The sequence below is a fragment of the Scaptodrosophila lebanonensis genome, unplaced genomic scaffold (assembly GCF_003285725.1).
Source record: "Scaptodrosophila lebanonensis strain 11010-0011.00,11010-0021.00 unplaced genomic scaffold, SlebRS2 tig00000024-arrow-pilon, whole genome shotgun sequence".
Classification (NCBI taxonomy): domain Eukaryota; kingdom Metazoa; phylum Arthropoda; class Insecta; order Diptera; family Drosophilidae; genus Scaptodrosophila; species Scaptodrosophila lebanonensis.
Window position 1 is genome coordinate 19,865,416 of NW_022060538.1, and position 25,785 is coordinate 19,891,200.

Below are 25,785 nucleotides of genomic sequence, written 5' to 3' on the forward strand. Positions count from 1 at the left end.
CCTTAGCAAACTGTAGCACATAAGCACATTAAACAATGGGAACATGTGTATTGTATGCGGCATGAAAATCACATTGAAAATTATCAAATGTAATTACGCAAAATCATAGAGCAAAACGACCTTATCGTATAAATTAACTTCATGTACAAAATGGTTTTGTAACCTGTGATTACAACGAACGCACACGCACACGTGCACCAAACACACACACACACATACTCACACAACCGCACAGAGTACAGATTCATATTTATGCGAGTGTGTAGATATGTATGTTCAAGCACAAGTCGTATACATGTAATTACAAAGCAGCAACAACAATAGTAACCGTAATACCTTCAATCGAAATTACAAAAGCTAACACTTCCTTATAAAATTCAAAGCGCAGCCAATAAACCGTTACAGCGAGAAATCTAAAAAGCAAAACATAAACAATAATTATTGTCGCGCACATGTGCACCGATGCCGACGTTGGCGCTGGCGCCGGCGCTAAAAAAATAGTACGCCATACATTGTAAATGCACACATACATACACACACTCGTATCTCACCTTCGGCCAAACGTATTAAAATGAATTAGCACGAGGCTCGCTCTTTCTCACTAGCCACGTGCTTTGTGTGTGTGTGTGTGTGTATTCGTGTGCTGAAGAGAAAGAGCGCGCGACAACGAAATGAAACGATCGCCGGGCATTTTGTCCGCTCAGCTGCCACTTTCTCTCTATAAATAAGTTTGTAGTTGAAATCGAGTTCCACCAACATATCAAACAAACATCGGCTACAACAACAACAGCAAAAAAATTCAATTCCAAGATATTTCGAAATCCGTGAAAGTGTTTGTCGATTAGCTGGTCACCTCTCATATCAAAGCGACTCTAGCAACAAACAAGTGAGAGTCGAAATACACACATGCTGCTCTTACTATTGTTGTTATCCCTAGCAACATTTTAATAACGGAATTCACAAGCCCCTCCCCTCCCATCCCCACCCTACTCTCACTCACTCACACTATCCGCTCCCACTCTGCCGCACATAATAGGCAACGCAAAGGTTGCAATTACGACAGTTGCAATCATTTTCATGGCAAGGAAATTTCATTGCATTTCACTTTATGAAAATGATCACATGAACACATACATACAGACATATGCGTTGCACATTTTGTATAACGGTAATTACGTCTAGGCACGACATTGCCCCTGAATTTTTCATACAATTACACACAGAGATTTTCCCTGATATGCGCTGAACTTGTTGTTGTTGTTTTCGTTAGTATTGTTATTGCAACCAATTGGAGCTTTTAGCAGTAATGCGACGACATTGACTTTTTAATTGAGTTGGCTTTTAGTTGATCGATTAGATCAGTCAACGAATTAAACATAGAGCAAGCATTTTCCTGCAGGGCTAGTTGACTGCGTTTAAATATTGCAGATAATCAGTGTTGGATAATTCGTTATTGAAATTCGTTCGGAAATGGCTTTTACGAATTATATAACAGTATATTACATATACATACATGAATTCATTATTTTCGTTTTTTCTTACAAAAACTAAAGTATAAACAAAGAAATGCAATTATATTGTATATCTTCATTAGTAAATTTGTTATTATACTAAGCGTTCTATCGCTCCTAGGGCAGCTATATGATATACTTCACCGATTTTGATCAAATCTCCAAATATAGAGGCACTATATAAAACTCAAAAAGCTATATTTGATCAAGACATCATTAAAAACGAAAACGATATCTTACTAAGAGAGATTTTTGCAACGATCTGTCCTGGCAGCTATATAAAGTAATGAGACTTTATATTTGATTTGCAATAAACTTGAGACAAGTTTACATAACAAATTTGGTATCCCTAGCTCTTATAATTTAAAATTTCTTGGGGATCATACAGACAGTCAGATAGAGAGACATTTCTATATCGATGCGTCTTGTCAAGCGATCTTTCTAACTTTTGCATAGATTTGAGGTTAAGACTTTCTAAAATACGCTTTAACCCTTTCAAAAAAGCAAAACTGGGGCGTTATACTCGAAAAACAATACAAATTAATGACATACTACAAGTTTGTAGTAAAAGTATGATAAGCAATATTTTTTAAAACTCGTAGCAGTTATGAAGATTTCACGTTTTAAAGTTAGCGTGCTCCCAAATCTTTGGACATAACAAAATTACTTCAAAATTCAAAGCTGTATTCTTCAATTTAATATTATCCAAATTATTTTCATACTATTATTAATATCTTACCTGGCTAAAGCCATTCTAACATGCGAGAGTCCACCAACAGGCAACGCAAGGGTATCCACTTTGACAGATTTTTGTTGACGAGCTGCGACACAAAAGAAAAAACCAAACTACGTTTGGTATTTCGGGGTTTGTGGGGGTGGTGCCTGAGTTTTTCAATATGTGGCTGCCTTCGCGATGCCACGTTTTTCACTGTTTTTGTGCTCTGAAAATGTTCAATTTTGCACAGCAATAATAGCACTCGCAATAATAGCTAAAGCTATTTTTTCTTTTATTTTGATAAGGTCCACGTCATTTTTTTTAATTTAACATAGTTTGTGCTTTTTAGCTAATGGAAATATTTTATTAGTGACCGCAGCTTCACACACACTCACACACATATACATACAAACGTAAGCATAGCGCAAGTAGCAAAATATCAAAAGAATTTGGCAATGTCTAGCCCACATAGTATAATTGGAGATACGACTAAAGGATATTATTGAACCATTTCAAGCTTTATAAGAAGAATATTTAGAAGTGAAAAAGTTGCAGACAGTCTGCAACTTACTGAACAATTTTTCGTTTTTGGTGATGTTATGTGTCTGTAAATAGTTGCAGGAATTATTTATGGAACTCCTTCAACGCTTAAGTGCAGCCGCACTAAGTATGCAATACTTTTTGTCAATCGTTCAAGCCCACATATGGCAGCAAAAAAAAGAGAAGATTTTAGATACTTTAAAATTAGAGTATCTTCTATAGTTATTTTTTATAAATTTAAGGCACACAAGTCACAATTACATGAAATACACGAAGGAAAAGAATTGAAATTGTAAAATTCGCCAGAAATGGAAACGGATCGCCTAAAATCTTCTAAATACCCAAAAAGCGAAGAGAACAATGGTTCTTGAAACAAAGATTTCAAGATGTGCCAATAACAGTTTTCATTTAACATTTTTAATGCATTTAAAAATGTTCAAGTTTAAATTTTGGGTGCAACCACCTGGTTTCCTTTAGTTGTGATTACCCAATTCGTACTGTACATATGTAGATACATACATATATATACATATATATACAAATGCTCGCATGTATGCATGTTTTTATAATACTCAAGTTTATATGTTCTACGTGATATTTGTGCGCGAAATAATCAAAGCGAGCACATAAAAGAAGGGTGAAAAAACCAGCGTTGATTGTTCAATGCCATCTCAGTATAAACAAAAAACAGAAAAAAAAGGCAAAAAACGCGAAACAAGCTAACTTATCAGGCTGATAAGCGAAATTAAACAAAGACCGAGAGACAGCGCAGCCACGAAAATAATATGTATGAAAGAGAATTTCTAAAAAAAAAAACGAAAAACCTGCTGTCCACATGGCCCCAGCAGAGAATTGATAAAAGCATCGGCCATGTGGCTAGCACGGAATGAAATAAGAGAATAAAAGTCAATAATTGCATTCGGGGCAGAACTTTAAAGCACAGGCAGGAAAAATCCGGAAATACCAGCCCAGCAAGAATAGAATATCAGAAGGCGAAGCAAAGAAAAGCAAAAAAAAATGCGCCAATAAATCACTGCAAAAACTTTAGAGGTCAGCATTGACGAAAAGCCAACGACGCTGGTGCTGATGCCGATGCCGACATCTCAGACGCAAGTAAGAAAAGCGAGGTTGACACGTACAGAGCAGCAGGCAGAATACAACAACAACAACAACACTAATTGCTCTTATGTTTTGGTGGTTAAGAACCTTTACGAAACCTGTTCTATGTATGTGTATGTTTGGTAATGAGATCCTTACCGAAGCCTGTTCTAAAAGTAATAATTATTAGGTAATAAAATGCGGCTGCTGCTTTGCAGTATTTATTATATTGGATTGTGGAGCACATTAAAGCACACTGTTGATCCATTTGCATAATGTTTCTTATTGTATCACTCTTTCCGATTTACGGGTTTATACTTATATTTACTCCTTGTCAGTTAAAAGCTAGTTCCAATTGGCACTATTTGTCTACAAATTTGCTCTTTCATATTATTATATAGAAACATTAACAAGGCAATGTTTTCTATAGCTCATTTCTAATTAGATAATATAATTGAATAAATAATATGTAAATCTAAGTAATGCATCTAAGTAAAATATTAATTGACCTTCAAGTAGTGCTTAAAATACTTCCTTTTCTAGAAAAGCCGTATGTGGACGCGTACAAATTTGTGCATTGAAGTCTAGCTTTAAAAGAAGCAACGAATTGTAAAAGTTAAAGAATCTCTGAACGAAGCCCTACCTCGCACATTGCGTGTGGGACATGTAAGCTAGAAAGGTTTGTCCCTTATGTACAAACATATGTATTTATTTATGTACATATGTGCTATATCGGTATCCTTATATGTGTGCATGTCTATGTGTACAAAATATATGCCCCTGACAAAAGCAAACAAAATAGTAATAATAGCAGCAGCAGTAAAAACAACAACAACGACCAGCATTGAGTGGCAAACGAGCAAAAAGTAGAGGAATAAACTACCTACTAAATTCCATTCCATAGTCATGAGCACACAAGGTTCTTCCTATATCAGTTGACGCTACTTTTATATACACATATGTACATACATATACATATATACACATATAGAAAAGCTATACCCAAAACTAAAGCAAAATCTGAGCAGCTTTTTTCAATTGTCTTTGCATTTTGACTTTGCGCAAATGCTGAAGCTCTCTCATTTTTTTTTAACATCTGGCAGGCCGTAAAAGCTGCCCGGCTGTCAAGTACAACAGCATGAAAAAGAAGAAGAAACGAGCCCCCAGCGTTTCCTCTTATTATGCCGCAATGGTGGAGTGACGAAGGTGGTAGTAGTGGTAGTGGTGGTGATGGTGATGGCAAGAACAACGAGTGGGTGGCTGTTAATGGCTGAGTGGTATGACCTCAGCCTCAGATACAGCTTCAGCTGCTTGGTAACATGCTTCAATAGAAGGCAATAGGAACAACAACAACAGCATACGAGCTTGTTTCTACTTCCCTACTATATACATACATACATAAGTGTTTATGTATGAGAGAGAGGACGAGAGAGTTATTTGCTACATACATGCGCATGTTAAGTGCGCTCATTTATAAACAATAAACAAAAATAGTGGCAACTAGACAAGAGGGAGGGGGTCGGGGCGACTGCCGGATGAAAAGCGCGTGCACATGTTTTTAATTGGCATTTACATTAAACATTAGTGTGCTTGTGTGTGAGTGACTGCAGAGCTTTTCCTTTTACACAGTCAAAAGTTGCTCTCTTTTGACAAGAGAGACAAACATATGTTATTAAGTGGCATCTAGAGAGAGAATACATTTATAAAGACGAAGAGAGCGCGGGGGCGTACATGAATGTTTAATTGTTATGCGGCTATTAAGGCATTTTAAATGCAATTATGTTTAATAAAATTGACACTAAAGTAATTTAGAACACGCTTGGCAACACCTACACACATACATATACAGAAAGTCGTACATTGTCTGTCAACGAAGCTGCATGCGAGCTTATTAATGTGCGAAAGAGTGCGTGCAACTATGTGTGTGTGTGTGTGTGTGATGTGCCTAATGAAAACAAACAAGAATATAACCAAGTGATTTACGTCACTGCAATAGTGCTGCCAATTACCTTTGTGACCGCTACTTCTGAGTGCTTTAATATAAGCTCAGATCTATCGCAATCGGATTTTTTTAAATGTACTATTGGATTATCGATGTTTTGTTTTTTCATATATTTAATGAAGAAGAATTTGTAGCCCAGAGAAGAAAGCATTCAACACCCTTCATCCTATAAAAGCGGACTTTGAGAGCTTAGTTCCTTATTGTACATGATTTGTACTTCTAGCTTGTTTTCTAGCACACTAATTGGCAACACTGCACTGCAAACCAAGAGAGCGCTTACGAGAACAAACACCAAGAGCAATTGTAAAGAGAAAGGGCGATATTTAGGTAGAGAGGGAGATGCAAAAAGCCGCTAGTCTGAGACAAATAACTGAAGAAATTTTAATTAGATAAAGTGAATTTGTTTCCATGTGGTTGTTGTTGTTATTTAATTTAATTCGCAAACGGCTAACAAAGCATTGGGCACGAATGTATATATGTATGTATGTATGAATGTGTGTACTTGAAATATTCGTGATGCATGACCTCAACCCAAGTAACATCGAGGGGGTAAATAGCTAAAAGTACAATAACTTTTCACTAAAATAGGCGAACCGATTCTCTACGCAAGGGCAGAGGCAACGGCTGAGGGCAATGGGTGTTTGGCTTGTCATTCAATTGAGGAAGTTTGTTGTTTTCGTTTCCAATGGTTTGCCAAAGCTTTTTGTTCACAACTCATTTGCACGTTTGTATGCGTGTAGGCACATAAATAAATATGTATGTATGTAATTGCAAACGGTCAGCGCGTGTTTTGTTTTATGAGTTTGTACACACAAACATACATATATATGCACGTATGTATGTATGTATAAATGTGTGTAGTTGCTTTATTGAATTGTATTTTTGTTGGTGTTTTACTTGTTTTAAGGTCACAGAAACACAAACACACACTCGCTCACACACACGCGCACATGTCACGCTACAAACAATTAAATATTAACGAGTGACCTTTCTGTACAATTTTGTCTATCTATAAGTGTGACCTTTTTTACCGTTAAATGTTACGTTGTCGCGTAAGTAGTTAAAAATTTAGTGACAGCCGTTGGTATTGCTAGTAAGACGACGACGCCAACGTTCTACAACTGCGACTGGCGACTGCGACGACACACACACACCACACAGCAAAAAGCACACACAATCTACTCGCTACGCGCAGCAGCTGACGACTGAAGAGCTTTTTCTTGATTTTTTTTTGATTCAAACTGTAAATGCGGCGTTGTTTTTTTTTTGCTTTTTAACTTTGTTTGGCTTTGCATTTGTCTTTGCGAAAGCTTGTTTTAACTTTGCGCTCTCAGCTGCTGCTGATTCTGCGGTTCGAGTTGTTGTTGTGGTTGATTTTGTTATTCTCGTATGCTTCTGTTTGAGGCCCTAAACCGCAAAACGATTGCCAGAAGCGGCATTGCCAGCATTTTTGACTTGAATAAAATAAGTAAGCTTGGTTGGCTGGCTTATCGTTCAATTCTTACCACTAAGATGCATTTACTCTCATAGATATAGTATATACATATGTAATGGTAAAATATATGGAGACGTAGGCAAATCTTAAAAAATGAGCAAAGCTCAGTACACACTACGACTGGAGAAAATTTGTATAATTCACACTTAATTATCATCACTTAAGCTCCCAACACTCACATGAAACTGAACCTTCAAATTATTAAAGAAATGTTTTGAGATTAATGGACCAAACATTGATTTCAAGGCTAGTAATGACTGGCTTGGTTATTCGAATATAACGATGTGGAATACATTTTCTTGTTCATGAATAAAAATAAAGGCCAATTAGAACGCTGCGCAATTTTCGTAGCAAAAATTGCTAACTATTACGTACGAGTGTAAATTGCAGTTTCCAATCTTTATTGAAGATACAGATACATATAGTATTCAGGTAATCAAAAAATCAAATTTAATAATTCAGGTAACGATTAATGAGAAACATTTCCACTGACTGTTACACAAAAGATGGGATTGTGCTACACCATAAGACTTAGGAGCTGTTTGAATTCGTCGTTGAGCACTCACCTGTTTTATTTTTAGCAGCTACTGTTGTTCCTGTATGGGTCCTTACAGGCTGAGCAGCAACAACAACAGCAGCAGCAGTCAAGGCTGGAAAGGTGATACAAAGATAAAATACAAATGGATTAGCATTATGTGGGGATATAATAATGTCAATTCAATTATATTTATATTTAACCCATTTGCGAGTCCCTCATTCTCATTCGCATGCTGCATACTCAGTGTGTGGATTAACAATATTATTTGCATAAAAAATAAACAAAAATAAAAGGTTCAACGTCTTTAACTTTTGCGGTTGCCTTTGCGATCGTTGCTCATAAGCAGCCAAGTCGTTGCCGTTCGTCACAAAATGAAAATGGAAAAAAAAACGAAAACAACGATGAAAATTATATTAAATAAAAAAAGCAACTTTGGTAGCGTTTCAAAGTTCTCAAGTGAACAACCTGAACAAAACTTCGATTGCCAGCTAAAGCCACAAATAAAGAACAACGACAACAGGTCAATGGGAACTTCGAAAGGTGGCACGCGAAACGTTGAAACGTTGCTAATAAGTATACATATATCGGATATCCATCTGTATGTGTGCACGTACAGTAATGTGAAAAATAATAAGGACACATTGAGGAGGAGAAGTGAAACAACTGTATTATTAAAAGTCACAAAGCTAATCCTTCAATTTGTATAGAAGTATATTTGTCCCGAAATCTCTGTTAGGCGATCTAACAAATTTTAAGATGACAAACATTGACCGATAACTCAATTCGCGAGTTCTGTACCACCGGAATCATTACTAATCAACTATAGTATTAACTCGCAACCGATAATCTGAGTTGTGCTTTTATTATAAACAAAATATTATATTTCGTAGCTTTGGCCCTTGAGTCTGTTGATACCAAAAATAGTAAGTCATCGTGACAGCCTTCTAGGTGACGTATATCGGCTATTGATTCCAGCACTGACTCGAAAATATTTCACATACTGTTGTGCATTAATCTGTATGCCAGGGTTATGTGGTTATCATTTAAAGGTACTATAGATAGTGCGCCACAAAGCCACCTAAAATTTATTTACATTTTTATTACTATATGCGAATGAAGTGATAACGCTACAGATACATTATCTATTGTAGCGCCACAATCGGCACGCTTCTGAGCTTTGATAATGTGATAGATAGAAGCGAACCGATAAGTTTAACGAATACGGATAACAACATTCTTTAAAGGGACATTAACAAGTTTATACAAAAAAAAAAAAAAGCTCAGAAACATGAGACACATGTTAATACTCTTACAAAAAAGTAGATCAAAAATTGTGAGGTTTCAATTGAAATATTTAAGAATTAAAGGAGCCTTCTAGCTAGTCTAAGAGTGCTTCATTGACTTGTTGTTTAAGTGTTTGATCTTTCGAACATGTGAGCATTTTCCAATAAAGGATTTGTTGCCGAATATATGCACAGGCTTGAGGAGAAACTACATGCCGAGTTTGGCATTCCTAGCTCTAATACTTTCTGAAATCCTGGCGGTCATACAGACAAACATATGAACAGTGTATATCGTCCATCCGTTATAGGGGTTGTCAACTGTCATTGCTACATAATGTTATTTGTTTTGAATCCAACTTAGCCATTTTCTCGTTAGTCTGAAAGTATTATTTCAATAGTGCTAATAAGCTAAGTCTATGGGAATCAAATAAATAGTTTGATGTCATGACTTTCCTGGTAAGCGTGTATGGCATAGCTAATTACATGTGTAAATAGGTGTGATATTTTGCAAATCGCCTACCTCGATTGCATGATTTTAAATAATCAACGATTTATTTTTATAAACACATACCTAGCCATTTATTAAGTATTCTATTACGTATCATTTATATTATTATCATTATTGAGACAGTTTGTGCAAGTCATAGTGAGTGTTTGCAGATTCTCCGCCTGGGATCATCTTTAACAGTCGATTCAACAGCTTGGTAGCCGAGATAACACTGATATATAGCCACAGTCAACCAACACTCGGTCACATCCCTTTGTGATGAGAGTCCCAAGCTCTCAGACTGCCCCACTCAGAACGAACGCGATAAGGTTACGGTGAGGGTATGATTATTATAAATCGCACTAGAGCTTCAACAGTTAGTATGAAAATTTCGCTCTAAAGGTGCACACGAAAAGCGCAATGATTTGGCTACTGCTGTTGGTCAGTGCTCTGACGCTACTCTACGTCTATCTGAAGTGGAACTTCAGCTTCTGGGAACGCAAAGGGTTTCCCTCCGCTGCGACCAATATACCTTTTGGTGCCCTGGACTCGTTACGGCGCGGCAAGCGGTCCTTTGGCACGGCCATTTATGACGTATATAGGGCAAGTAAGGAGCCAGTTCTGGGAATTTATCTAACACTGCGACCGGCGCTACTCGTACGCGATGCTCAGCTGGCACATGATATGTTAGCCAAGGATTTTGTTAATTTTCACGATCGTGGCGTTTATATCGATGAAGAGAAAGATCCCATGTCGGCCGGCTTGTTCTTTTTGAGGGGCAGTCAATGGAAGTCTCTGCGTACAAAAATGACGCCATCGTTCACGTCCGGCAAACTTAAGGCCATGTTCGGTACGGCTGAGGCGATTGCCGATAAAATGGTGGAGCATTTAGATAGCATAATTCCCGAGGAAGGCAGTGTAGATGTTGAAATGAAGAAACTGATGACTACGTAAGCAGATATTTTCATGAATTTGCAGCCTAAATTTATGTGCGAAATTACAGCTATGCTATTGATATAATTGGATCGACCATGTTTGGACTCGATGTCGATAGCTTCGCACATCCAGACAATGAATTTGTGTCCATAAGCCGACAAATCAATAGACCGATTTTTAAAGATGTCATCCGAGGCACAGCACAGTTCTTATATCCCAAGTAAGTTTGAAAAATAGTGTTCCTAACCGAGTGGTTGCGAAGCAGAGATAGAGCGAAATGTTTCCCAAGCTCCAAATGAACATAAAAGCTTAGTTAAAAGTTATCCTTGGTTTGCAAATAATTATTATTGATGTCCTTTAGGGGCATACTATACTAAAAGCGTATTATAACATTATTTTTGAATAGCTTGGAAAAAATATTTGTGCGCCTTTTCGGAATACAGGAGGCCCCGGAACAGATGCGTGCCTTAGTGAAGCGCACAGTGGAGCATCGTGAAAAACATAATGTGGTGCGACGCGACTTTCTTCAACTTTTGCTCCAACTGCGCAACACGGGAAAAATAAGCAGCGATGATAACATGTGGTCCGCAGAGACGACAGCAGGTGATAGCTCCATCCATAACCCTTATATTCTGAAACTTATGTGCCCCTTTTTGCAGAGGGGTTGAAGTCGATGTCTGTGGATATGATAGCAGCCCAACTCTTCCTTTTCTATGTGGCGGGCTACGAGACTTCTGCTTCCACTACAGCATTTACGCTTTACGAACTCATGCAGAATGCCGATATCCTGAGAAAGGCGCGTGAAGACGTGCGTGACACGCTGCAGCAGCACAATGGCCAACTGAGCTATGATGCCATACAGGATATGAAGTATTTAGAGCTCTGCGTGATGGGTAAGTTGCTTTGAAAGACAATATATGGTGCAGTGTTTTTGGATAATGGGCGAGAAATTATTTCAAAGTCTAGTTTCAGTCTCGTAATTGAAGACTTGAACTTCAAGAAAATTGCAAGACTCGTTATCAGGGTTGTTGAACCGATCTTTCCCATTACAGCTATATAAAGAAATAAGTCTGTTATGATTCCAACGTTCTTGGTGTTCATACTGACGGACAATCGGGCATATGTAATGCTGATTATATATAGATATCTATCAAATTACACATGAGTGTAATTGAATGTTGAAAGACTCGATTTTCTTAGTTTACAGGGAATGAAATAAAGATAAAGTTTCTTTTATAAAAGCTAATATAGAAATAAATCTTTAAGCCTTTCAATGTTTTCTTCTTTTCCATTTATTGAAATTAATATTACATTAATATTTCTACACCATTTTCATAGAAACGGTTCGCAAGTATCCCGCACTTCCGATCCTCAATCGCGAGTGCACCCAGGACTATCCGATACCAGGCACAAAACATGTTATAAAGAAGGGCACACCCATCGTTATCTCATTGCTGGGCTTGCATCGCGATGAGGAATATTTCCCCGAACCGTTCTGTTATCAGCCGGAACGTTATATGGAAGAAAACAAGAATTACAATCCAGTGGCCTACATGCCATTTGGCGAGGGACCGCGTCACTGCATTGGTAAGACAATATAACTATTATTGGAGTTTGGAATAATACCCATTGTGTGTCTCATTACAGCTGCTAGACTGGGCAAGTTGAATGTTAAAATCGCGTTGGCCAAAATACTCTCCAATTTCAACATCGAACCCTTGGAGGAGAAACGCGAGATCGAGTTCAGCATACACGGTATACCGCTAATGCCCAAAGGCGGAGTGCCTGTGCGGCTATCGAAGCGTAAACTGGCCGATTAGGGAAGTCTATGATTGTTAAACGTGTTCTCTAAGCAATTTTATGTTCTTAAAATAAATTGAATACAAATTTTATATCTATTGAAATGTAAATATGGCTTACTAATAAAGAAATTGTTTAAACTTTCGAGCTCAAATCTAGACAATAGAGAAATTTAGCTGAGGCGTCAGTTAAACCACATACTAAATGAAATAATAAACTGTGAAGTTTATCTTTATCCAATTTAATGATTGTCCATGATGGACAGTTTTAAATAAAATACGAAAAAAAATAAAAAAATAAAAAAGTTACACCGGAAGCGAAGAAGTTATTTAAGAAGTGGAACAATCTTCGATGACGCCTAAGCGTCATAAATACCATCACAATTTTAATCTTCTAACCAACAAAATGCAAACCAATTATTTTCCCTATATTTATATCATAAAAGAGCTCTTACTTTCTATAATTTGTACTTGGAATGTATACAACCAGCACTTGATCAGTATGAAGAGACAAATCGATAAGCGCCATCCAATCCTGTAGTACATACTCTCAAAGTTTCTTTTATTTGCTATTGTAAAATATATGGCTGAATTAATACACACTAATGAATAATTAGGGGGTGATAATATTTAAGAAGCTTCGAGTTTTTGATGGCATTATGTGATTCGATGGCCAGCAGGACAAATTGTGTGATCATTCTAATTTTTTTAATTTAGTTTACTAAATATAACCGTAAAATCGGAGTGTTGCTAAGACACCTTTTTAATACCTGATGCAACCATAAGGTGGAGTTACCGAAAAAGTCGTCACGCAATTTTAATTGAAACTTGTTTTGTTTTTTTTTGCATTCGGCATCACACCTGATGCCAGATTGGAGCGTTAAATATCTGGTCAGACCAGCATTAACGCCTGCTTATCTGGTTGTTGTTGTTTCCTTTTTTGTAATCTTTAAACAAAAATAGAATTTTTTTTTATAATTTCAAGTATTTTCGATCCAATAAATGTAATTATTTTATATTGTGTACAGCAACAATTAATTTTGGTAAACAGCACGAAGAACAAAAAAAAATAGATGAAGTCTGTCGTGGTCAAACTATTTTTTCAGTACCAAGTATTTTGTTGTTTTTAGAGAAAAACAGAACAGATAGCAGGCACCGAGCATGTTATAAGGAAAGGCACACCCATCATTATCTCACTGCTAAGCTTGCATCGCGATGAGGAGCATTTCCTGGATCCGATGAGCTATCAGCTGGAACGGGAATTACAATCCTGAGGCCTTCTTGTCCTTTGGTGGGGGAACCACGCAAATGCATTGGCAAGTATCGTACTGCCGGCTATATCAACTGAAAATATGAAAACTTTCAGCCGGTGGCGTTGGCTAAAATCCGAATGGGACTTCCACATCGAATCGCGGGAGGAGAAGCGCAAAATCGAGTTCTCCAATCATGGCATACTATTAATGGGCGAATGTGGAACACAAGCTGTCTATGATTTTCAATAAAATGTCAATGCTTCCTTTAAACGTGAAAAACTGTCATTTGCCAATTAGTTGTATTCATTTCCCTCTCTATCTAAATTATGCGAAAACCCAATACCGCTGCAGTAGTCTTATCAGCGGCATCCGCCGTCGCTGCAGTACATGCAATGAGTATGACAGTCGAATTAGACATACTAATACATACATATGTATGTAGGTATGTACGTGGCTGCGTAGAACTGCTGTTTACTTTCTTTTGTTATGCGCTGTGCCGATGCGGTCTAAAATTTTCCATGGTGCGGGCAAAGAAAATGAAGATTTCATTTGCTGCTGCACTTTAGACAAAAACCAACAACAACAAATAAACACACAGGTACACAATGACAGAAAGGGCTACACACACACACACACTAACACACATAATGTACATATGACCGTATATGCATGAATGTGTGTAGTGCTATTGTAAATAGTTTTTCTGCGTACTCGCATTTCTTTTACATAAGGCGCACTCAATTGCGCCAATTTTTTAGAATAGAACATGGCTTACTTGTTGGGTATTCGTTGTATTTAGTTAGCTTATGGATTTTTAATGCACTTTTCGGCAATGACAACACAATATGGCGAAACTTATTGCTTCTTTCACTTTTTTCAGGCCAACTTTGTGTGTGGTTAGCACTGCGCCACAGATACACGGCTCTTAAACACACGATACGGGAAAAATATTGCACTGCACTTGACTAAATTCGTTGTCCGACGCGATAAACCGCAACGCGTAATAATTAAATTGCAATTTGAATACGAATTTGGCCTAAGAAATAGGAAATAAATACGACGAAAGAGCCAGCGGAATACGCTGCGCTTCCCATGCTGCGGCACACACAAGTGAACTGCGAGCAACGGTGTGGCAACGCTGTCACCATAATCAATGCAACTCTGTTGGCACATAAACATTCCCCCCATCTCTAGCGAGGCATAAATGTCAAAATTTTTTCTTTGGCAAAATCAATTAAATTAAGAGTATATTAAAAGTTCAGATCTACGTATTTGTGTCACATTTTCAGTGACCAAAAACAACAAAAAGAGGGAAAAACTATAATAAGAGCGCAGCGAAGAATCGCAGGCAGCAGGTATTCTCTGCTCTACAAACACCCCGACATCGAGTTCCACACACTCACACATATTCAGATTTTTTTTTACTTTATTTACAACACGTCGCAGTGTGCGTCCTGAACACGTACTCGTTGCGCCATAACAAAGGTAAATTACCGCATAGAGTCTATATAGGAAATAGGTACGATCAAACAGCCCCGCATATATGGACAGCAACAAGGACGAAGCCCAGCGCTGCATTGACATAGCAGTGCAGTCGCTGGCCGAGGGCAAGATAGAAAAGGCTGAAAAGTTTCTCCTCAAGGCAGATAAGCTTTATCCAACGGAGAATGCAAAGAGTGAGTGACCGAAGTGAACAGAGAACACGTCAGTTCTTGAATACTACCCAATATTTTGCAGAACTGCTGGAGCAGGTGAAGAGCACAACCAGCAGCAATGGCTATGCGGGTAAGACACGGCCGGCGGCTGCAACAGATGAACAGGACAGCGGTCCGCGCAAGCGCGTCAACTCGGATTCAAAGAGCAGTGCGCCCGACTATTCAAGCGAGCAATTGGAGGCAGTCCGCAAGATCAGAAAGTGTGTAGAAGTCTGAACCAAATGGACTCGGGTCCATCACTTTTTACATATACATATCTATGTTTGTTATAATCTATAGATGCAAGGACTACTATGAAGTGTTGGGTGTTACCAAAACCGCCACCGATTCGGAAATCAAAAAGGCCTACAAGAAGCTGGCGCTCCAACTGCATCCGGACAAGAATAAGGCACCGGGCGCGGTAGAAGCATTTAAGGCGCTCGGCAATGCTGCTGGCGTACTTACGGATGCGGAGAAGCGCAAGAACTATGATCAGTATGGCATTAATGAGTCGCATAGTGGACATGGCAATGGAGGCCATCATGGACATGGTCAATATTACAATGAGTATGGCTACTCGCGTGGTTTCCAAGCCGACATCAGTGCCGAGGAGCTCTTTAATATGTTCTTCAATGGCGGCTTTCCCCAGCAGAATGTGTACATGCGTCAACAGCGGCGCAGGCATCAGGCCCGCGACGATCGGGAAGTAAGTCCTTTTGAATTTTTCATTGTATCCACAACTATGGAGTGCTTACGTCCGTTTTATTTTGCAGAACAACAATTCCTCTGCTCTGATCAATCTACTGCCCATTCTGCTGCTCATTGGCTTGTCCATGATGTCGTCGTTCTTCATTTCGGATCCCATGTACAGCCTGTCGCCATCACAGTGGGTTTTCACAGCAAGCAAATTTTGGCTCAGATTATTTAGAAATTTTTATCTATGTGCAGTAAATATTCGGTAAAGCGTGAAACGAATGCGTTAAAGATACCATACTATGTGAAAGACAACTTCTACTCGGAGTACCAGGGCTCGGTGGCAAGGCTCGAGGAGTCGGTCGAGGAGGACTTTATCAATCATTTGAAACACTCGTGCAGTCGGGAGCGCAATTATCGTAAGAAGCAGCTGCTAGCAGATCTGTCCCTTAATCAAATGCTCGCCCCTTTCTATTTTCAGGCGACTCCATGTTGGCCAAGGCGCGCACCTTTGGCGATCGGGATCTGTATCGAAAGGCACAGAACATTAATACGCCATCGTGCGAGAATTTGCAAAAGTATTTAAACACATGATTTCAATTTCAATATCGTATGCGTTAAAGCAGAGAAATTTTTAACGTGATTCCTCGTTCTGTCTATTTTAATTTGGTTGTAGTTCCCCGCTTGTTTGTTATACATAAATGAATTATTGTTTCCCAATTGATTTTATTTGTTGTCAATCTTTAAAAAAAACTTGGACTCTGCCACTTCTGGCATCGGTATTCCAGAAATTTATCCCAATACTATATCCAGTGCTAGTTCATACACCATATTCAAACCACAATCGGAAAGCAAATCTACTGCCAGGAGTCAAAATATGGTCGAGCTGAATCATACAAAAAGTCTAGTTAAATCGTTAACGCCTACATATGCAATATTTACACCTGCGATAGTCATATTGTGAACGATTTTCAAATGAATACAACTCAATAGTTATTATTTATGAGTAGTACAATAAATGTTCAAAATAAATACATAAATTAAACAATCATAGATAGATTGTGTTCTGTAACGTCTATTATGATCGGAGCTTGGAATTAATTGGAATATAAGTTATAAAAAGAGAGAGGAATTGCGAAAATTGAGAGTTCAAAGTTTATCTTTTTAACAAATTCGGGGACATAAGTTGATTTGAAGAAACCGAACTAAAATGGTTCGGCTGTTTCAACTTCGAAGTTAATATCTAATTTTAATAATATTAAATTTGAATTATGTAATTATGCCAACGTTAATTAGAAATGATCTCAAAATTTAGTTTGAAAGGGCAATTTGAATTATTGTTTTGATTTCGGAGGCTGTAGAACTTTCACTGCGCATTTCCCAAGCCTAATTTTACATTCGAGTGTTTTTCAATCAAGTGGAAATTGTAGCACCGATTGTTCGATGTTTAAAGAATACATAAAGAATTGTTTTAGAAATCGATGCAGACTTCAAACATAAGCTTCGTATTGGTTACAAATTTCGGCTTCTTAACATACAGTATTTTTAATTGAAAACAATATTAAATTAGAAAAGTGAGAGGAAATCACAAGACTATTAAATAAACAAAAATATCTCTATGCGGACAACAAATTCATTTCTGCATTTTTGTGAAAATTGAAGCTTGTTCGCCACTTTGTAGATATTAGCGACTTCCGCCACATTTTCTAGAATTGCACAAACATCTAAATGGATATCCGTTGCCTAATTAGTCGATGAAGATACATTGACCTAAGCATGGAGCGATTACCAATTGCTTGGGGATTAAGGAGTTGTTTGGTTTTTCTTTTCTTTACTAGTTATAAATGTACAAATAAACCATTGTAATGCTATAAAGAAACAGACGGCGCCGCTTGTACAAATATCAGCCTGCTATGCGGTCGCACCTCAACTGTTGATGATGGCCTCTAATGCGGCCACCACATCGCCGCTCTGCTCACGGAGCACCTTCTCGGCCTGCGCTTTGCTCACCAGCAGCTCGTTCATCTGCATTGATCACAAGGGAAATTATTTATGTCGTCGGTATATGGATTTGAGGTATACTTACAATCAGTTCAATATCTTCCTTTTTCACCTGCACTTTCTGCAGCTCCTTCTCCTTGGCCACTCTCAGCTCGTTCTCTTTGCTGCGCTGGCTACCAAACTGTGCTACTGCCTGTAAATTGTGGTCATATAGTTAGGGATTAGTCACTCAATAGCCGATTATAAGTTATTTCTTACGCTCGATATATTTGCCGCCGAGATTTCTTTCTCCTCCGCATAGTCTGTAACACGTTCTAAGTCTTGGGCTTCCTGTTTCTTCTGCTTTTTGTGTGTCAGGTCCTCCTCGGTGCCGTTGACTTCAACGTCGGGCTCTGTTTCCACCATGCTGTGGCGTTGCTTTTATTGAATATTCTATAAATGTTAACAATTTTCGAGGAAAACTTTGGGCTGCTCTCCTCGTGCGACTGCCACAACAAGCGTTGCCAGCTGGCTGCTAAAATGTGACACTCTACTGGTATGGCAGCGCTCGTGAACTTCCAGTTCACCATGAGCACTGCCAACTTGCACGAAAATATAGCAGCCTTCAAGCCCGCGCTATTCAAATTGCTTCACAACCAAATGAACAGTAGAATTAATAAAGCCAGTAGATATAGTGTCATTCTGAAATGTTTGGTATTTTTACGCCAAATTTTGAGAAAAACATTTTATTTTTGAGTTAGTAGGAAAAGCGTAAACTTTTAAACAGTGTTCGTTATCGTTAGTAATTTATAGCTGTAATGTCTAAGTTTATTTATATAGTATGTACTTGATAATCGCAACAAAAGGAAACTCACTTATTGAAGTTGTTTAACTGAAAAATGATAAATGAAAGCCTTTTTATGGCGCAGTAAACTTCATTCTTATTCGAAAATGTAAGTTTTGCACATATTTGTTATTTTTGTCTGCATTTATTGTCTTAAGAAATATAATGTCTTTTATTGGAATATAATTTTCATCAGCACACAATGCTTTGTTTATTTAAGAACACAAAATCCAGGAATTGCATGTATCGAAGGCCAAAATTATTCATATTCTGTCAGAAATGATAACATCAACTATGTACTATATATAAGTAAGCTTGTTGGACTTGAAATTTGTGCTATTAAGGTCGGCTGTTTTGGGTTTATTTCCATAAATTAGCTAATGTTAATAGCATCGAACTGTTTGAAAATATTCGTTTACAGTGTATTTTCCTGGATTGCCACAATCTGTCCTCCATATTTTTCACACAACTGTAGCAAATACAATAACAGTGTTATTCTCTTGCAAATGGGTTATTTTTTAATAAAACCTTTCAAAATTTTGAAATTTCAACTTGTATATTTTTTTTGAATATTTAATGTGCCATTTAATTTATCTGCGTGCATGCAATATGTTTATGTACATATATATATATTTTATTAAAGTTTTGCAGCACATCTGAGCCACAAAACTAATTAAAAATGTCTCTTCTGGGTCCTTGGTTGTGCCTTTTGCCTAGTTTCCATTGCTCAGATGCAATTTAGTTGCGGTCAAAATTTTAATTATAAGTTTTATGCCACACATAATGAGATTTTTGAGCAAGCCACAGGCAGAGAACATCCCAAAGCTGCCACTGTTGCTGCTTCTATTTCTCGGACACGGTGATCCAGTCCCAGCCTCCTAGATTCGCCGTTGTTGTACGCTGTTGATGGCGCTGATTTCTTTTTCAAGTCCGTGGGTGGGCTGCAAGTTCCAAAGCATTGCTTCTCACTTGCGAATCATGTACGAGTACAGTGGCTCAGATTCGTAATATCATTTAATATTTAAAACAATAAACTGTCAGAGTTTTTATACTTAAATAAAGCAGAATGTGTGTTTAATTAAATTGTATACCTATTCCTATTTTCAAATGATGTACGTACGGCTTCGATTTCGAGCGAAGGTTTGTTTAAACGATTACCAAGCTTTCTTATTAATTATGAAATGTAATTTATCAAATTTCTTATTTCGGAAGACACTTTTAATTTTGAAAAGTAGAACTTTTGCAACAAGAAAACAATGGTTTATGGAAATTAGGAACATTCTACCTACACCAAAAGCCGATTAACTATTTTAATATTTTACAAAATATCAAATACAGTGAAAACTCTCTTGGCCGGACACTCACGGTCGGCCAATTTTTATCCGCTTAAAAGGAGTGTCCGCTTAAAAGATACTTAAATACTTTATACATAGATCGAATGTTTTACAAAAAGTGTCCGCCGAAGAGAGTGTCCGGATAAAAGAGTTGTGCGTTAAGGGAGTGATCACTGTATATTGATGGTATGATAAGGACCTTGCCATCGAACTTTTAACTGCCAAGCGATATAGTGACGATAGTAGTTCACAGTTGCGAATTTTTGTTTCGAGAGAGCACGGCCTCCAAAACCTTGAATTGAAATTGAATTCCAGATTCCAGATCTTTACACACAACCTTTTCTCCGGAATCTCTGACCAGGATCGGCTGTGAGACTAGACATAGCTTGCCGGACTGGCTAAAAAATCTTCCTCCACCAGGTCTGAGATTCCAAGAATTTTTTTCTCATTTTTTTCTTTTTAAAATTAGCTTTTAAGTAATTCTAAGCCTCTTCTCTCTGTTAAAATTCTTTTTTTTTTATATCGGTAGATCTATTGACGCCTCTGACCTTACTTGGCTGTGAGACGGGCCCAGCTAGCCGAAGGGCAAATAATATTCCCCCACCGGGTCGGAGGCATTGATAAGATATTATTGTAATTTGATTATTTTCTTCTTCTTAGGCTTTTCTAGCTTATAAGGTGATTTTCATAATTTTTATATATTTCCTATGTCGACAGTCAATGTTTGTTGACATAAATAAATAAATATTTAAATTCGGAGTGTATATATTTAACAGTCATCTCTACCAAGTTGTTTTACACATTCCAACTTCAGAGCTGGACAGATTTTTGGTCAACAAATCCGGCCATACTGCCCTCTGTGGACGCTTCGCTTCGTACGTGGGTAGGCGGTTGTGTGTAGCCAAGTCTGTTGACATAATCGTTTGCCATCATGATTAATTTAATTGTCACTTTGACGTAACGGCATGTAGTTCATATCCTTGCTGGACATGCGCGCTCCCGTCCACCCTCTGCCCCAGAAACTGAACGTGTCGCTGCTGAAAATCAAGATTAATTAGCATCCATGACCATGGGCGGTCAACATCATTTGTTAGTGGGTGGCATTTGATGTTGGCATGTGGAAGTGTAGGAACGACACATGTGCTTTGAATTTAATGCGATTTTATTTCATTTTATTTAGTCTGACGCCGTTTTTTGTTTGTTTTTTTTTGATTTGCTTAAATTTAAGGCCAATAAAGTGGGAATCGCTCGAAATTTTATGGCTACTACGCCTCAGCGTCTGCTCCCATTGGTGTGGGCGTCTCATTTTGCATTCAGAGCGTGATCGTGGAAGCCCGGCCAAAAAATCTGTTTACCGCAAAGTCACGAATTGCTGGCATGGCGTGTGTGCTGGTGTGTGTGTTGTTTTGTGGTGACAGTTTTATGATTGTATGCGCAACAGGCCAAAGAATTCGAGCACTGCATTGTTTCCTCATAACCTCCGCATATGTATAGTATCCACTCGCGTTCCTTTTATTTGCGCGTTGCCAATTTTCAATGGCAAATTAAATTACGACGCTAATTAGGAGGCCGTATCACACACACACACATGAATTACGTTGCCAATTTTCGGTCACATTGTGCGTTACCATTGCATAGCTTTGGGCGCGCAGCCTGCCTGACTGCCAGCCAGCCAAACGGTCTAAGTGCCAGCTAGTGATGTGCACATCGAGTTTAAAACAACGATGCTAATCACTGGACATTGTCCGCAAGGAACTACGACACACTAGTGGGATATAAGTACAGTTATTTTTCCATGTTCGGAATGCGTCCAATTTAATGGTTCATCGAACTGAACTAGTGAGGTGACAGGGCTATCGATTCAGTGGTTCTCTAGTTCAGTTAGCGTGCGCTTAAAAAATCAGTTTGACAATTTACTTACTTTTTGAACGTGTTTGTTGTATTTCATTTCGATGGCCAATAACTTTAAATTGAAATGCGACTTAATACAGCTTAAAATATTAGAATTGTCATTCAAACCGCATTTAAAGGCAATGAAAGGAAAACGTAATCAGTCCATTAAAAATAAGATTAAAGTAAACATAGAAACTCCTTACAGTTTTGTGTTCCATAAATTTTAAATACATACAAACATAATATACCCTTAGGGCACAGGGTATAACTATGTTATGGTGGCTTGGGGAAATGAAATTAAAACGCCACAGAATCGCGAGTAGCAGGTGTTAGGTGTTAAATAAACGCTTTTCTGAAATCATATGTTTCGATATCCTTTGTCGACGTAATTTTTACAAGATGTGCTTAAATGCCTTTATCATTCGGTTGTTGCATGCCCAGCATTTTGTCCGAACTAAGTTCGATTTGATCGAAACTTTCACTAAATTCCTCTGTCATGCGCAGCATTTTTTCGCACACAACTTCGTATAAAAGCCGATCGTGTAGTTTCTCTTGATATAATGCCAATTTAGCCAGATAATCCAGCTGGTATTGGTACAGGGGTCGAGCTTTAAAAAGGCGCCGTGACTCGACTATCTGCGAGAGGTAACCGTACATATGAGAGATACAAGGATCATTCAATCCGACAGCTTACCTCGTTTGGTTCGGTTAATGACACTTTAAGAACCAACGCAATTGCTTCAGTCAAGGTTGAAGGTTTATTTTGCTTCCTTGCGATGCACAGCGCCACAAATGTATCACAGATACCTCCCAGTTTAACATTATGCACAGAAAGTAGTTGGTTACATATTCGATGGCTATAGTGGACAATTTTCCGGGGATGATCTGCTTCTAGCAATTTGCGCAAATCCTTAAATACGACATATAATGCCTGCATATCAAAAATGTAGGTGTTGTTGGCCGTCGCAACCACGATGACGGATGTCCTCTGGTGATGTCCATAAAAGCTTGGCTCGAATATCATAGAAACGATGCTTTGATCGCGTATATCTTGCAATGCGCAATGATAGTTCTTATCGGTTTGATTTATATAAACCAGCTGTTGTATCTTCTGATCAATGCTATCCAGTTCGTGGGGCAGCATCGATGTAAGCGGCGCCGAGATCTTTGAAATATCCATGTCACTGTGAGAGATCACACTAATGAAGGAGTCATTATCATCAGTGGATGAGCCTTCGTCCGAAAACCGCGATGCGTCGTTCTTCCACTGCCCACATCCGATTAGCTTCTCAGCCTTCTTTTCTGACATGATTGACTGTAAACGATGGTTACGCCTGAAACAAAATGGTTTATCAAATCACATTTCCCAAACACCCACACAAACATATACATTTAAATACCTTTATTCGCAGTCTTTAGGTAAATCCTTTAACTTTAAAAGCACGCAAACGCTAGAACAAACGAGCTTAGCAGAAATGGCAAACTGTTTCGATGTTTGTGATGTTTGGGTTGTAAAAGAACATCGATTTCTTGGTCATCGTCGATGTTTTGATAATGATACTCGATTTTTTCCGATACACGATAAACGCGATCATCGATGCAAAAACATAGAAAGCTCAATTTTAACAGGAACTCAAAAGCAAACGGAATCTTGTTGGAGACCCAACAATTAAAATTAAATATAAGTTTCACATAAATAGCGGAAAAAAACGTTTTTTTTTTATTTTTTATAAATAAATTGAACCATCGATTTTCTGTCGGAATACAATCGATGGCACTTGGCGATAGATCGATGCTTTGTACTTTTTTTACAGCACTTATTTAGAGCTGAGAAACATCGATTGCATACGAGTTCAAAGTTTCGGCGCTGAAGGTAAAGTTATCGGAATAGCGTAACGTCCTGGTAGTAAGGGTGTGTTTGAAATGGATCTGTAAATGTTTTGTAGGAATTGCTAGTGGAATTTTTCGGAATTAAGTTCACTTTTTAAATAAGATAGCTAATAATATATTGAGATTAAAATTAATGCAGAAAAAAGGTGCACCACCATCGAAATGTTGGCTATACATCGAAATTACTTGCGTCTCTACCAGTCCCAGCTCGGATGCCTCCTGCGTGTGCTGAATAGCGTTAAAGCTCACACAGTACATTTTTTTGGGGCTTTGGTGTTGGTTCCGGAATGTTTTTTGACTTTTTTTTCTGTTTCCATGCTGCTGGTCGTGACGTAATTGACTTGCATTGTTTGTTTGGATGGTTGGCGCATTGGTGGTTAATTTTAAATGTTTATATTTATTTCGAATGTGCCCCAAATGGGCAGATACATAGCAGTGTTTGCAATGACGAGCTCTATTGACACATTCTGGCTTTATAATAATTCGATTATTTTGTATGCTGGTGGATTGAAGCTCGTTGGCTCTTCTATATCTCTAGTGGTTTAGGTCGGTCAGTGAGTAAAAGTACGAGTAGCTTTACATATTATTATTATAAGGGGGAGAGAAAGGAAAATTAGCTGCTTCCTACAAGAACAAATAGTGCTTCTCTCAGAATAAAACATAAAATAAATAAAAAAGTTTCTATCCGTTCTACTCCTAACCCTTTATTGGTTTTAAATGAAAAATGGGAGTGAAGAGAATTGATGGACTCAATACTTGTGATTATTTGTAACATGTCCTTAATCTGATCTCTCTATGTCACCCTGTTCGATAAATATGGGATATTTCGATAGCACAAGTGCCGATTTACTTTGACAAGTGAAGTCGCTTGAATATAATCTAAAATTTCGTTTGCGCAAAATGAATCCTTTTGGCATTCAAGAATATCCCGATTACCCAATATCTGGGGCAATGCGATACGAATTTTCACCCTACGAGTCAAATGGCGGGTAAGCGCACAATTCATAGAGAATTTCCATCACTGCCTCAACATTTCAATTGGATTTCGGTTTAGTTCGATTGTTGGCATTGCCGGTGACGACTTCGCAGTGATTGCCGGAGACACGCGTCTGAGCAGCGGCTATAACATCCATTCCAGCACTCAAAGCAAACTATTCCAGCTTGCGCCGCTGACAGTGCTTGCCTCCACGGGCTGCTGGTGCGACACCCTGTCGCTGATAGGCCTGATGAAGGTGCGCTTGCAGATGTACGAGAACACCCACCTGAAGGTCATGACCACCGATGCAGTGGCCCAATTGCTCTCCATTACCATGTACAACCGTCGCTTCTTTCCCTACTATGTGAGCAACATATTGGCCGGCATCGACAAGGAGGGCAAGGGCGTCATCTACTCCTATGACCCCATCGGTCACTGCGAGCGCACGACCTATCGAGCTGGCGGCACGGCCGGACCTTTGTTGCAGCCCGTGCTGGACAGTCAGATTGGCTTCAAAAATATGGATTCGACTGAGACCCAGATGCCGAAACTAACGAAGGAGCGAGCTGTGAGCATCGCCTCCGACACTTTCATATCGGCCACTGAGCGCGACATCTACACTGGCGACTCCGTGCTGATCAACATTATTACCAAGGATGGTGTTGAGGTCAAGCAAATGAAATTGCGCAAGGACTAGTTGCCTGCATAATTTTTTGCTTATTTATAAATAGAATAAAACTCGGTTCTTCATTGAATGCTTGATTTAAGTCTTCTTAGAATTATTAACACTCTTGGACAATATTGTTGTATGTAGATTTTAAACA

At 38.3% G+C, this 25,785-nt stretch overlaps 6 protein-coding genes across 8 annotated transcripts in view; 3 read left to right on the plus strand and 3 right to left on the minus strand.

Annotated features, from left to right (window-relative positions):
• The window catches only part of LOC115621649 (protein roadkill), an 87,624-nt gene extending 72,945 nt beyond the window's left edge, over positions 1–14,679 (minus strand). Inside the window, exons 1-2 of the mRNA XM_030515352.1 lie at positions 14,433–14,679; positions 7,928–8,011 (exon numbers count right to left, since the gene is read on the minus strand). The gene's annotated coding sequence lies outside the window, so the exon portion shown is untranslated. The remainder of the gene's footprint in view (positions 1–7,927; positions 8,012–14,432) is intronic.
• On the plus strand, positions 10,072–12,559 carry LOC115621651 (probable cytochrome P450 6d5). The gene is made up of 6 exons (XM_030515353.1): positions 10,072–10,619; positions 10,673–10,825; positions 11,012–11,208; positions 11,265–11,498; positions 11,944–12,192; positions 12,253–12,559. The coding sequence occupies exons 1-6, from the start codon at positions 10,090–10,092 to the stop codon at positions 12,423–12,425; spliced, it is 1,536 nt and encodes a 511-aa protein (XP_030371213.1). The 5' UTR covers positions 10,072–10,089; the 3' UTR covers positions 12,426–12,559.
• A 184-nt stretch (positions 14,680–14,863) lies between the features above and the next one.
• On the plus strand, positions 14,864–16,768 carry LOC115620845 (dnaJ homolog subfamily B member 12). Of its 3 annotated transcripts, none has more exons than XM_030514287.1 (7): positions 14,864–15,012; positions 15,104–15,333; positions 15,395–15,572; positions 15,652–16,057; positions 16,125–16,237; positions 16,300–16,463; positions 16,526–16,638. In XM_030514287.1, exons 2-7 carry the CDS (start codon positions 15,201–15,203, stop codon positions 16,636–16,638), a joined length of 1,107 nt encoding a protein of 368 aa, XP_030370147.1. In that variant the 5' UTR covers positions 14,864–15,012; positions 15,104–15,200. The 3 variants fall into 3 exon arrangements, with proteins under 3 accessions (XP_030370147.1, XP_030370146.1, XP_030370148.1); XM_030514286.1 differs by having other exon boundaries at positions 14,879–15,012; positions 15,071–15,333; XM_030514288.1 differs by having other exon boundaries at positions 14,886–15,333; positions 16,526–16,768.
• A 1,087-nt stretch (positions 16,769–17,855) lies between these two features.
• Positions 17,856–18,636, minus strand: LOC115621455 (huntingtin-interacting protein K). Its single transcript, XM_030515111.1, has 3 exons — positions 18,304–18,636; positions 18,131–18,238; positions 17,856–18,069 (listed from the first exon to the last, which is right to left on the minus strand). The coding sequence occupies exons 1-3, from the start codon at positions 18,448–18,450 to the stop codon at positions 17,971–17,973; spliced, it is 354 nt and encodes a 117-aa protein (XP_030370971.1). The 5' UTR covers positions 18,451–18,636; the 3' UTR covers positions 17,856–17,970.
• Positions 18,637–22,500: 3,864 nt separating this feature from the next.
• LOC115620983 (protein Exd1 homolog) lies at positions 22,501–23,404 on the minus strand. The gene is made up of 2 exons (XM_030514503.1): positions 22,790–23,404; positions 22,501–22,731 (listed from the first exon to the last, which is right to left on the minus strand). The coding sequence occupies exons 1-2, from the start codon at positions 23,402–23,404 to the stop codon at positions 22,501–22,503; spliced, it is 846 nt and encodes a 281-aa protein (XP_030370363.1).
• A 1,477-nt stretch (positions 23,405–24,881) lies between these two features.
• On the plus strand, positions 24,882–25,728 carry LOC115621565 (proteasome subunit beta type-1-like). The gene is made up of 2 exons (XM_030515246.1): positions 24,882–24,974; positions 25,040–25,728. Exons 1-2 carry the CDS (start codon positions 24,886–24,888, stop codon positions 25,656–25,658), a joined length of 708 nt encoding a protein of 235 aa, XP_030371106.1. The 5' UTR covers positions 24,882–24,885; the 3' UTR covers positions 25,659–25,728.
• The last annotated feature ends 57 nt before the right edge of the window (positions 25,729–25,785 follow it).

Coding starts and splice junctions, on each gene's coding strand:
- LOC115621651 (XM_030515353.1), top strand. CDS start 10,090: ATGATTTGGCTACTGCTGTTGGTCAGTGCTCTGACGCTACTCTACGTC. Junction 10,620..10,672: donor ATGAAGAAACTGATGACTAC/GTAAGCAGATAT, acceptor GCGAAATTACAG/CTATGCTATTGATATAATTG. Junction 12,193..12,252: donor GGGACCGCGTCACTGCATTG/GTAAGACAATAT, acceptor GTCTCATTACAG/CTGCTAGACTGGGCAAGTTG.
- LOC115620845 (XM_030514287.1), top strand. CDS start 15,201: ATGGACAGCAACAAGGACGAAGCCCAGCGCTGCATTGACATAGCAGTG. Junction 15,573..15,651: donor GCAGTCCGCAAGATCAGAAA/GTGTGTAGAAGT, acceptor TATAATCTATAG/ATGCAAGGACTACTATGAAG. Junction 16,238..16,299: donor TACAGCCTGTCGCCATCACA/GTGGGTTTTCAC, acceptor ATCTATGTGCAG/TAAATATTCGGTAAAGCGTG.
- LOC115621455 (XM_030515111.1), bottom strand. CDS start 18,450: ATGGTGGAAACAGAGCCCGACGTTGAAGTCAACGGCACCGAGGAGGAC. Junction 18,239..18,303: donor CGGCGGCAAATATATCGAGC/GTAAGAAATAAC, acceptor CACAATTTACAG/GCAGTAGCACAGTTTGGTAG. Junction 18,070..18,130: donor AGGAAGATATTGAACTGATT/GTAAGTATACCT, acceptor TGATCAATGCAG/ATGAACGAGCTGCTGGTGAG.
- LOC115620983 (XM_030514503.1), bottom strand. CDS start 23,404: ATGTCAGAAAAGAAGGCTGAGAAGCTAATCGGATGTGGGCAGTGGAAG. Junction 22,732..22,789: donor CATTAACCGAACCAAACGAG/GTAAGCTGTCGG, acceptor TACCTCTCGCAG/ATAGTCGAGTCACGGCGCCT.
- LOC115621565 (XM_030515246.1), top strand. CDS start 24,886: ATGAATCCTTTTGGCATTCAAGAATATCCCGATTACCCAATATCTGGG. Junction 24,975..25,039: donor CCCTACGAGTCAAATGGCGG/GTAAGCGCACAA, acceptor ATTTCGGTTTAG/TTCGATTGTTGGCATTGCCG.